We start from the raw sequence: 12,509 nt of genomic DNA, 5'->3' as shown, positions 1-12,509 counted from the left end.
TAAAAGCCATAGGATGCGGCCAGCAACTCCTTAGTGGCTGGGGGCCGGGAAGTGCAGAGCCGCTGTTCCTAAACCTTGCTGCAGCCGAGCGGGTAGCCAGCTGCAGAGCCGTGCCCCCACCTCCGACAGCCTACTGGCAGCTGGTGCTCTTCTCTCCACATTAGAAGATGCTGAAAGCAAAGGTAAGTGAAAATCCTGCACCAAATGTGAAAATCTACTTACAGCCTGAACTGCTGCCACGATTTATTCTTGCTAGGTAAATTTTAGCAAATGCAACAGAGTTTATGGGGTAGCTGAAGGGTGAGTGCCAAAAAAAAACAACCCCACAACCATGCAGGATTGTGTCCAAACTGAAAATCTTTACCTACGCTCAGCCTTAGTTACTTAAAAAGGACCATGCTATGCCTAGAGGTTTGGTTTCCTAGCGTAATTTTAAACTTCTACTTAAATATGTTTAGAAAATCCACACTTGGGAGCGGGGGCAGTGCGTGCACACATCCACATCCGCTTGTGCACTCAGGTGTCACTGAAAGCAAAGAGAATGAATTCCCTTAGGGCAAGACTGGAACTTGTTCTTGACCATTCACGCAGGTTCAAAGAAAACTGTCAAGTTAGCACAAAATTATGTTCAGCAAAGGAGGACACCTTCTGTGTCACATTCAGGGAAAAGCACAGGTGTCCAGAGCAGGTTCCTACCATCAGGGAAGCTTTTTCTCCCCACTATTTTTAACAATAACTTTGTCTCCTTCTATCCAAGTGCATCCCCTCTAGGGACTGACCTGGAAGGAACACCGTGTCTTCTGCCGAAGCACGCTGAAACCCAGTCACCACCCTGGTCCCCCCCAGGAGCTTCTCCCTGCCTTGCTGGCTCTTCACACCCCAGCAGGCGCTGCTGGGATGGGCTGCAAGCGCCGCTCCGTTGAGGGTTAACGAGTGCTGTGCAATGAGTTACACCAGCACTGCTGGAGTGGGTAACAGCCCCAGGGGCAGCCAGTTGGAGCAATTTCAAAGCCTGTTCCCGCTGAAGGGAAGGGACTAGTTGTCCTAATAATAAAATCCCACATGGCAGCGCCTGGTAAAAAAATCCAGGAGTTAAGCTGCATTAGAAGAATGACAGCTTTATGGGAGAGGAAAACTGGGGGAGGGAGCACAAAGCCCCGAGCTGTTTGAACAATGCTCACCCAGACTAAACACCTTTCCACATTCCTGCTCACTGCCTGAAGCACGAAGTGGACTCCTTACTCATCTTCTCATACTCTCTTTGCAGACTTCTTGGCTGCTGCAAATTACTGAAAGAAAAACTGTACTCGAGGGCATTAGCTGTTGAGGGATTTAAATCTACTTCCCAACTCAGTATTTCAGTAAATTGGCTCTTTTAAGATCTCTTAAAAAAAAAAAAAAAGCAAAACTTCCATGGCTTGTAATGAAAGTATTATCAATATTTATTAATATTTAAAGGAAAGCTTAATGGATGATGTCGCCTGCATTCTACCAAACTAAGTCATATTGAAATGCAAGTGCACAGGCTGAGAACACATTCTTCTGCTCAGATTTCCTAAGCTATATTGTTTACCCAACAGTGCTGGTGACGAGCTTAGACACACATGCAGGAGCTTAGACACACATGCAGATGAGACTGCGGATTTGACGAGCAGGGAATGTAACTGAGCAAATATGCCAAGAGATAAGGCCACCTACAGCCTGACTTCACAACTCAAGGCCAGGGATTTCAGGTTGTTCAGTCACTTGTAAGGGTGCCAAACAGCCCGAGCACAGCACATCTGACTTGCTCCCGCAGCAGACTTACAGGGACAGAAGAGCAGCAGATCCCAGATGCTGATTTTTAACTTTCCTTTTTTTAAAAAAGCACCAGTTTCTATGGTATAACAGCCCTAAAAACAAATGGGCGCATATATACATTCTCTGTTCAGTAGAGCAGGAGGGGACAGCTTATCACTTTGATGGCCTGCACCCATGCTCCTTACCTCTCTCCTTCACATCTGTCTGACTGGTATCCTGGTATCAGGAAGCTCTTAAGTCTGTCAGACTGGATATAGAGCAGGTTAGTAGTGAACTACTCCCCCAAAAAGCAATCTCCTCAAGCTGTATCTTCTTCCCCACCCCCTCTTTTTTTTAATAATTTTTTCATTTCCCTGCACTAGCACACTTGCCAGGCCCAGACCTGTCCTCACGTTTGTTTCCTTTAGTTAGTTCACTGCTAGCAGGTGCCCACCGCAATTCTAGGTGGTACAAATGAGATTAAATGCAGTTAAAACACCAGAGAAATCACAAGGTGAGTAGGGACCGTCCCTGACATTACTGTCGGAGGGCGCTGGGCCCGTTTCTAACGGCAAGCTAGCAGGCAGTTCCTTTAGCCTTATGAGTCCGTTTAGGTTAAGGCGGAGTGTTTTCTCTTCATCTAAAGCATAACCTCTACGCAGCTTCTTTTTCTCATTGCTTGAAGGAAGGAACAGGGACTGCGCTGAGGCAAATTCAACATTCAAACCAGTTTAAGAGCACGCACGTAGCTGAAGAGGAAGGGCGCTTCTCTGGGGTTAGTATACGTTTAAACTAATGAGCTGCATTAATGATGGCAATGGGCAGAACAGAGGAAAGAGGGAAAATAAGTCTCAGCAGGTCCAAGCACTCGGTCAGTTCCCAGAGAACTGTGTGTTCTCATTCAAGCAATGGCTATTTTCACCAGGTGAAAAAAGACTACGGAAGGGATCTACCTCCTGACGTTCCTGGCGGCAGAGCGTGCTGCCAGTACTGCCACCTGAAACTGAGCTCCTGGAGCAGTGCAGGTACCATCCTGCACGTGTTTGAGAAAGGAAGCGGGTGTGAGGGCAGAGGGGGGAAGTTAGCGTTTCCGTACAGCCATGCTGCTAGGACTGTACACAGAAGTAGCTGAATGGGTGGTATGAATCTATTTCAATGTATGTTTCTGCAAATATTTACCTTTACTGCAGCTAAAAACCTGTCCAAAAGGCTGATGGCCAGGGCGAGCGTTTCTGGATAAAGGTGGAACTGGTATTTGAGCTTGGCCAGCCACTGAATGACCTCATCCCTCTGCTTTGGAGAAATGGCTACATCCTGTTGGAGAGAAAAACAAACTTTTCTTATACACAGGCTGAGGGAGTCAGAAAAGACCAAACATTTTACCTCCACAGGAGTTATTCAGCATGGAAACAAAGCCTCCTTTGGAAGGGGGGGAGGTGATGGCCTCGAGCCAGCCTGAATCACCCCTTTGTTCTTGCTGTTACTTACCCTATCCCAAGTAATTTTCCCTGGAAAAGACAGCTTTCCTTACAGCAACCTCAACCATCACTCAGAGATTTCACTCTGCGTTGGGGAAGAGAGGAAGGATGTCTTGTCGTTTCTCAAGTACTGACAGGGTATTCTCTAACTTAGTTCTGAGTGATTTGGGTTTTTTAACCTCCTTAGAACCATGGCAGATGCAAAGACATGCCCACCTTGAACAAAGCCAGACATGCTGTGGGAGCTGGGCACATGCACAGCTCCTGACAAACAGAAGAGGGGAGGGACCGAGCTGGTATTTTAAGAGGAAAAGTTTATTTTTCCTTCAAATTACAGGGATTTTTTTTAGCTCAGTGTATGCTAAAAAAAGAAAATTCCAAACAGCTTACAGAAGACCTTTAGCAGTACAGTTAACTGCACCGTGGTAAAGCAGGTAAATTTTCACCTAAAAAACAGTTTGGGTTTGGTTTGTTGTGGGGTGGGTGTGTGTAAATATATTTTTGGCCCAAGTCACTGCCATTGATCTGTTTGGACAGCAGCTGAATTTCAACCACACGTACAGATCGCTCACTGACATCAAATCTTTCTTGCTGCCCTTCTTCAGAAATATTTACAGCTTTTCTAGAGCCTTTCAATTCAGCCAAGTAAATGTCTGGTCTCACTTCAACAGGGATTATTCAAGATGATTAGCAAGGATCTGTCCAGAAGTGAAACCAAACAAATTTCTTCCACTGTGCTCAGGGTCCTTGTGCTCATTTGGCTACTGCTGAGATGGTTTAAGAGAATGAAACCAAATGAAATGCTGGCTGACCAGCTTCTGTGGAAGAGAAAGCCGAGGGCTTGCTGCTGGGCTGGGCTGGAGCTGTCCTCCCAGCAGTTAACACAGTAGGGGGAAAGGAGCAGGATTTTAGAAAATAAACCCACCCACTACTGATGCAAAATCAATCCTTCAAGCTGCATCTATCACAAAAGTACCTACTGTGCATCTTGCGTAGACAGTAATGTGCTTGGTAACAGGTCTGCTGACTCTCCTGCCTTGGAGTCAAGAACACGTGTGACAGCAGAGTGTTTAAGGCAGAACTGTCGTTACACCAGGGCCTCCACAAGGACACCAGCTTTGCACCTTTCACTGTCACTTGCAGTATGCCATCTTTACTCCACGCTGACCCTCCTTACTGGTGCTGAGCTCCACGTTCAGCACCGAGTGGAACAGAACGGATGGGGAAGGTGGTGGGGCTCGAGTGCCCTGGGCTGAGTTCCGGGCTCTGCGGCAGCGGGCACAGAGCTGGTTACGGCTGCTCAGACACGTGTCTTGCCAAAATGCAGCCACCTGATTCCCTTCGAAAAACGACGACGGTGACAGCGCTACGGCAGCAGGGATCTAGTCTAAAGACACAGGGTTGTGCAATCTCAAAGCTGTTTCTTTCAGCTGTACTAGCTGGGCTAATGAAGCGATACTACCTCTGCCTGCCTGCAAAATGTGCCTTCAGTGCTGAATCAGGTGCTCCCCTGAGGAGAACAAAGTCCTGCCTTGTTTTCTCTCCTTTAGCCCTGACGGTGCAACAGCGTCAGCAGGACTGTGTCTGATCCAGGTGGGCCTCTGGTCTCAGCTGGGGCCTCTGGATGCCACCTGACTACAGCATGGCCTTTTAAAAAGCACCTACCGTTTTTCAGGAGAGAAGAGAAAATTAATTTCCTTAATTCCAAGAAACGATGTTTCTTTCTAAAATGGTTACTGCAATTTAAGGGTGAAATCTGAGCCCCACCAGGGGCAGGACACCTGCTGTCTGCAACGCGTTGCACTCGTTCCAGAAATGCCTAGTTCGATGCACCCTGGGACTGTAATGAATGCACCACACAGCAGTAAGGAGTTCATGAAATACTCTGCTAAAAACGTCTTTTGGACAGCGGGATAGGGACCTAAAATGTATCTGGGGAGTTAAAAAAAAAGGGCAACACAATGTTAAATACTAGCTGTCCTCACAGAGCGTGCTTCTGTAGCAAAGGGAGGCCTGCACAGCTGCACCTAAAACAGGCAGAAAAGGGAGGAGCAATAGTGAAAAGATGAAGTTCCTTATTGCTTTACTCGTTGCACCTGGTTTTAAATGGAGGGAGACAAAACTACAAAAGAGCTTATAACCACAGTCAGGTCTGGACAATATTGTGGACTTTAAAGATTTCAAGCAGCTTAAAGGATTATTTTGGAAATGCAGTATCTGGGTGAATCCAGTGGGTAAGCTCTGTGTGTACCTGCTAAAAGCCATCCTGAAACCATGCCATCAAACAAAATAAACCCGACTTAAAAAACCTGCCTCTGACTCTCAAATCACCGAACTGGTCCCGCCACAGCAGCTTCACTGGCGAAGGCAGCAGGAATGGGCTTGGGCCCTTGGCCAACAAGAGGGGAGCTGCCTCCCCTGGGTGCTGTATCAACAGGACAGCAGCCTCCGTCCCCCCTGCACTCCCTCCTGAGACACAGGGTCTGCTCTAGAGGGGGCAAAACCAGCACCTGTGGCACTACTTGCTGGGGAGGCAGGGCCCTGCCTCAGCAGCACCGGGGGAATCTCTCCCATCCCCTTCCATTCCTGGCAAATCCCACTCGTGCTGGACCCCAGCAGAAGCAGGCACTGGCTTCAACAGGCTCCTGGTGCGTCTGTCCTGGCTCCATGCCTTTCTCCCTGTGCCGGCCAAAGCAAAAGGTTAGGCCTCCTCCTAAAAACAGCACGGGTGGGAAGGGAAAGACTGTCTTTCCACGCTGCCTCTCAGTGTCCAGTCCTCGCGAGATCTGTCCTTGTATCTTCTCACCCTTCATGGGCAGTGCGAGGCCGTATTTCAAGACTCGGGAGTTAACTTTAAATGGCAAGGCCATAATGTAAAGAATAGCAATCACACACTCAGCCCCAGCAACAACTTTCCATGTGAAAAAGAAATGGTGTTTAATCTAAACCACTGAAAACCAACCGTTTGTCTAAGCAAGATAAAAAATTAAAACAAACCAAAACCAGTCCCTGCACAGAGCACCATGTTCCTTTAATGTGAAGAACAACTGCAAAGTGAACTCACACCCAGGTACATGCGCAACAGAAGTAAGGCTTCAGAATAAAATCTGGCTTCGTAAGAACCATCTGGGAAAGCAAGAAAAGGAGGGACATCTCCAGCTCTCTTCTGCAGTAACATCAATCCTACAAAAAGCCTGTCTGCTCCAGTCTCTAACTGCAAATAAAGGAGCACAAGGGCAGGGGGGAGAACTCCCTTGCACAGAAAGACCAGGCACATTTAAACCTCCCCCCAGCAGCACTAGGAAAGGTCGTTAAGGCCCCGTTTACGAGACAGGCAGAAGGAATGAGAACGGCTCCCACCGCACCACAAATCCTGCTGCTACTTCCAAGCAGGGCCAGGAGCATCCTGCACAAATGTATCGGTCTTTATCCCTCTCCCTCGAAGGCGTACTTGTGTCAGCCTAGTAACACAAATAAGAAATGCAGCACTGTAAGATTAATTAAACAGTGAGGTCACTGTTCCTTAGTTACATAAAATTAGAAGGAAAAAAAAAAAGAGATGCTACGGTGACTGAAAGCAAGGAAGTCCCTTTGGGCTGGAAAGCACAAGTCGCTCTTTGGTGTGGAAGTGGTTTCCCACAGACGTACAGGTCTGTGTGTGGCCAGCTGTTCTGTTTTGTCGCCACAAAGCCACCGTTGCAGAACTTAACCCCCGGGGTGGAAGAGCACACTAGCCTAGCATGACAGCTTTAATTAGGGAAAATTAACCCCAGCACAGCAATGGCAGACTCTGTTTTCACGCAGCAGCAGCAGGTTGCTCCAAGACAATCCATCTCCTCTGGCTGGCACTCTGTCCTCTCCTTTTCTTTTTGGAGGAGAGGCCAGATCAGAGCAAGCCCTGACCTACAGATCTGGTTGCCCAGCCCAGCACCAAAGGTTAGCAGACATGCACATGACTCCAGCCATTAAAAAAAAAGACCTGACAGCACTCCCAGCTCTTCAACTACAACCACCACTGGGATCAGGCGCCTGACTGAGCTGCAGCCCCACTCACCATGTGCCACTGCAGGTGCCCAGGACCCCCAGCTGCTGGGGGCAGGCGGGGGGGGGTGTGTGATTGCGTTACCTGCCCCCCCTCCTGCACCAGCCAACACAGACCGAGCCCCGTGCAGGTGCCCAAGAGCTTTTCTCTGGCCCGGTGCCCGTGCAGATATTTGCAAGAGGCGCCGCTTGGCTCACCCGCAGCAGGAAGCTGGCGGGCAGCTACACGAAGCAGGAGGGATTTCAGAACTGGTTTGCTGTGCAGGAACACCCCATGCAGCACAGGCAGGGCTCTTGCAAAAGCGCTTGACAAGAGTTCTACTGAGACTGAAGAGACACGGCGCTGCGGCTGCGATGCCTTAAGAGTAACTTGTACAAACTGCCCTGCACACGTACAGCCGTTTGCTCACAGCTCTTCGTCTACCTTGTGCCTGGGACCGACAGCCACGCGTAACATGGCAGGCTGAATGCTCCTGCAGAGCGCGAGACCAGCCACTGCTCCTTTCCTCCCTCTCCATCCCACTTAGTCCTGCTTGGCACCTCCATAAAATAAGAGGTTTCCGCAGCTCTTTCCCCCGTCTTCCACCTGAAGAGCACACAAATAGCTCCAGCCAGCCAGAGGCCGGTGGGAGCAATGGACAGAGTGGAGCACACAGCGAGCCCTGCTGCTATCAGCTCAAAAAGCGATACCCAAGGAACACAACAGCCCCATCAGATGTGCAAGTCATCAAAGCTATTCCATACTCACGTGTGAGCAACAGACCTGCATCTTCTTTTCCAAGCAGAAGGCATGATGCTAAGTCCCACCTTTTCAGAGCACAACACACTGGGTTTGTTTCAGCACAGACACAAAGAAGCCACCTTGCACGAACTACAGAGCTAACAGAATGCATTTGGGACACATATGGGAAGTGGAGGGAGGTCAGCTTCTCTCTCGTTCTTGCGTAACACAGGTGTACATCACGTTGACCTGCTTCCTGCCATTATTTGCTTGATTCGTTATCAAGAAGTATCCTCTCCGTCACTTACTCTATCGATGAACATGCTGTGAACGATTCCTGTCAAGTACTTCAAATCACACAACATGAGGCCAGTTCACATGCCGGGACTGCGTTGCTTGACTGTACCGAGTAACCGCCACGCTGCACTCACCGCTTCTGTCTTTTTACCGCTCCAAAGTGAGCAACCGCGGAGGTCAGTAATTGTGCCCAAGGGAAGGAATACAGCACCCCGTACAAAACACACAGCCCTGAGGCCTCCAGCATCTGCGACGGTTAATGTCTTTATTTGCCCGATTCCCAAATCAGTGCCCCAAATACCGTTTCTTAAGAGTCCCGTCAGAAAGGTGGCCACGAGGCCTTGGCGATGGCGAGAGGCACACAGAGCTGTTGTTCTGCTTCCCATTTACTGACAGCCATATCGCCTTGTCACCATCCCCGACCCAGGAACCCTGCCACAGGGCTCACTACATGCTTGCTGCATGGGACGGGAGGGCCGGAGGCTGTGACTCAGGCTCCAGAGTGCAAGCACAGTGCAAATCACCTATAAGGATACCTGGAGACTTTTGGAAAATGCAGTCTAAAAAAAGCCTATTATCTGTGAACTCAAACATGACTCCATTTTATTGCTGCCTAATCTAGGAAAAGCACCTTACCTGGTAATTTTTTCTCTTTAATATCTGCTGTCCCAGACAGAGGTATTTTGCTCTTTCCCCTATTTGTTTCTGCCTAGTCCCGCCATAGGCTCCTTGGGGAGCAGGCAGGTGACCTTTATCAGGACTGGGAGGTGTCTGAAAAGGGCAGCTGTAAACACTGCAGCCAAATCAGTCCCTCCTTGGGTCTCAGGATTGCTCCTTTTAGGCCAGAGCAACCCCCAGCTGACACCCACTGGGTTGCTTCTCGTTTGGACCAGCTGGGGATTAGAGGTGCTCTCTGGATACCGCTCACGAGTGGCATTCTGCAGGGTTTGCCTGCAGTTTAGTGGCACAGCAAAGAGCTCAAGCAGCACGACCTCTGCCATCTGCACAATACCATGCACAAACACCGGGGAGAGAGATTACTGCTCAGCAAAGCAGAAGAGCTGGATGCATTAACCTCACAATGTTGTACAAAATTGGTAAGTCAGCCTCCAATTTACTTGCAGCATAAAACAGAAGGTTGAAAGAACAACCCAAGGACATGTGGTGAGACAGTGGAAAAACTGGAAGTAAACTGAGGTCTCCTGATTCTTCAAGAGGTACAGAGAACAAATGAGAAGACAGAAAGAAAAAGCCAGAGCAAGCAAGAAAGGAGCAATGATAGAAGTGACACCCTGTTTCTGTCAAAAATTAAAGATCTTGGCTTACACATCTCTCTGCTGCAAGGTTACCTGGCAACATGCAAATCTCAACCTTTGACCAGTCTTTACTGCTTGATTTCTCAAGCCTTAATCACATGAAAACTTCTGAATGTCACCTGCATATTGTATAACTCCGGAGGGGGGGGCGGAGGGGAGGAGGAGAAAGCCACCAAATACATTCAGAAGCACCAGGAGTGCTCCAGACTCGGCCCACCTGGGTTTCTAGGCTGAAAAGCCCTTGTGAGGTCTGGCTTTGATACACCGCAAATACCCGGAGCCAGTGGCCTACATTTAAAGCAGGGAAAGTAGAAGAAATATACATGCCAGTAGGAAATGGGAGTCTTCAGGCAAAAAGTAAAAACAAAACAGAAAAAACACATACATTAAATTACCAGGACCGAAATCCCCCACAGTGTCTGCATCCTGTAGTGAAAATGCAGTGTCTTTCTGTACCAGTTTCTTTATTCCTTTCAAAGACCTCAGCTCTGATACATATTTAGAAACTGAATTTGTTCCGGTTTTAAACATTAGAACCGAAAATGTCTCCTAAAAAGTCAAACCTGAAAGTTTACTCCTGAAAAATTACCTCCAATCTCATCATTAGGTTTTGGAGGACATATTCACATGTCCTCATTTGCAAACCAGATGACTTCATTAAAACCCTTTCTGTAGTCGATCTACCTTTGTAACACAGAATGGAAAGTTACACAGGCTTCAGGTTGCCAGATCTGATACACAGGAGGATGCAGATTTCCTGACTGTCATGGGAAATAAACAACAGTTTCATACAAGTGAGGTTTTAGGCTACTGCAGCTGTTTTCAGAAGAAGGCAGAAGGTGTCAGGGAATGTGTCCTTCTTCCAGACATTACAGAAAACAGGGTAATTCACACTGAACGTCCGTGACTGCAACACTGCCAAAACGAACGCTGCAGAAGTGGAGGAACATGTGACGGTTTGAAGTTGGGTGTCACAAACCGTAGGAACAGTGAGAAAGACGTGACTACAGACAGGGTTTTCAGCTGCACCATGGCACTGCAAGTCAGGATTTCCCCAGAGCAGACAGCTGTGTTTATGTTCTCTATTAAATCTGACCTTTGTGCCTTTTACACATACACACAGAGAAGTCCATCCAATTTAATGATTATTTACTGCTAGAAAACATTTAGTATTATGGCATTCTAGCTGATAAAGTCTGAAATGACACATAGGAAAATATAAAGAAAAAGGTTAAAAATACAACAGAGTTTTGGGAGTGGAAATTCCAGGAGCAGAAACCCCAGGGGACAAGCACAGAGGGCCAGGAAACACTCCCAAGCACGGACCTCAGCAGTATTGTCCAAGTGCAGGGAGGAGGGTGGGGAGAGATCCTTCATCATCATGACATAATTGCACACTGAAAGGACAAACTTGGTATTTGTCCAGGCCAGACCCGAGACTCTGCTATTAAGCACAAACCTTACACTGGCTTTAGCCATCAGTCTGTTTCCACACTTGATCCTACTCTGACTTTTCACAGCAGGCAACCGAGCTGCCTCCCCGCTTTCCTGTTGGGCAGACTGCCAAAGGTCCCGCTAACTCCTCTGAGTATTTGCCACTGAGGACAATGCTTCATGAGGTGCTGCAAACCTCAACCGCAGTGAACGTTATGACCCCCTCAAGGTCCCTGGCAGCAGGACAACTGCTCTCCACCACAGACAGGGCCGAGGTCAGTCCTGCTGCTGTAGCGACAACTCAAACGCGGCACAGGTGGGGAACCTCATCTTCAAAGGGCACCACCACCACAATCCTGCAAGGGAGGGATCGCTAGAAAGCCTGTCTAATGCAGGTGGCAGTTTCTGAGCCACCAAAATCAACTTCACCAAGGCAAAAATGCAAGTGCTTTGTCCCTGTGAAATCTTCACACAAGAATCTGGTTTGGTTACACTCTCTGAGTCCCCAGCCTATCTTGTTATATCGTAATCTTATCTCCCTATATTATAATCACTTAATCACTAACCCCCGGAATACTGCCAGCATGGAACAACGGGCTGGTTTACCATAAACCAGGGTCTTAAACTGGACATGCCCAAAGACAGTCACAGCTACAGTATACTCAGCACCTCTGTCAACCAGGTCACTTATTTGCAAACAGAAATGTGGATTAACAAAATAGGGAACCCGTTAAAAAACTATTTGCTCCTACACAAACCCAGCAGTTTCTTGTTCACTGACAGAAAAAACAAACGCTGTGCTGATTAACTTTGACAACAGCTGACATACTTGCACGAACGTTTTGTGTGAATCAAGAACAGCAAGGAAGGGTCCGAGCGCATCAGTGTGGTTATTTCTGCCCAACCCAGTGACAAAGTAACAGAAACTCTGTGACAACCGTCCTCACATTTCACGTTTTGTTTTAAACAAAGGTTTGTGGAGTTCACAGGCATTTCTGAATGCACATGCTAGACAGATGGCTCCTCCGCCAGGAGCACAAACACAGTTCAGGCTGGGTAAGGCCGTGAGCGACCTGGACCAACCTCCCAGCTGTCCCGTCGCAAAGCTTGAGCAGTAGGTTGGACTATGGGACCCCCTGTGGTCCCTTCCACCCTGAATTTCCCTCCAGTCCTGTGAGAACATTCCTCAGTGGAAGAGGCGAGTGCCTGGCTTGGCTTCCCTTGACATGAGCTCGCACCCTGCTCCATAAATAGTTCTGTTAGAGTCTGTGGGGTCCTTCCTGAAGCAGGCAGTGCCTGACCGAGTCGGATCCTCATCTTGGCTTCGGCTGATACAGCTACAGCCTACTCCGCTGACGTAGGATGATGTACCGTAAGGAAGAATCCGGCTCAGAATGGGAGAAGGTGGCAAGGTCAGGCTTTCACTGGGAATATGTTGTTTCA

General features: G+C 48.3%; 1 protein-coding gene across 3 annotated transcripts in view; it reads right to left on the bottom strand.

Moving 5' to 3' along the window:
- The window catches only part of CCNI (cyclin I), a 35,626-nt gene that overhangs the window by 4,622 nt on the left and 18,495 nt on the right, over nucleotides 1-12,509 (bottom strand). Inside the window, exons 1-2 of one of the 3 annotated variants that reach the window (XM_080409233.1) lie at nucleotides 8,062-8,082; nucleotides 2,959-3,093 (exon numbers count right to left, since the gene is read on the bottom strand). The exons of 1 other annotated variant lie outside the window; for it this stretch is intronic. In XM_080409233.1, the coding sequence (XP_080265359.1) occupies nucleotides 2,959-3,093; nucleotides 8,062-8,067 (141 nt within the window). In that variant the 5' untranslated portion in view covers nucleotides 8,068-8,082. Of the gene's footprint in view, nucleotides 1-2,958; nucleotides 3,094-8,061; nucleotides 8,083-12,509 lie in introns of those variants that run through there. One more of the 3 variants, XM_080409232.1, reaches the window with a different exon arrangement.

This window comes from Falco punctatus (assembly GCF_963210335.1).
Source record: "Falco punctatus genome assembly, chromosome: 1".
Classification (NCBI taxonomy): domain Eukaryota; kingdom Metazoa; phylum Chordata; class Aves; order Falconiformes; family Falconidae; genus Falco; species Falco punctatus.
The sequence above is the reverse complement of the archived record's forward strand: the minus strand, read 5'-3'. Positions and strand labels throughout refer to the sequence as shown.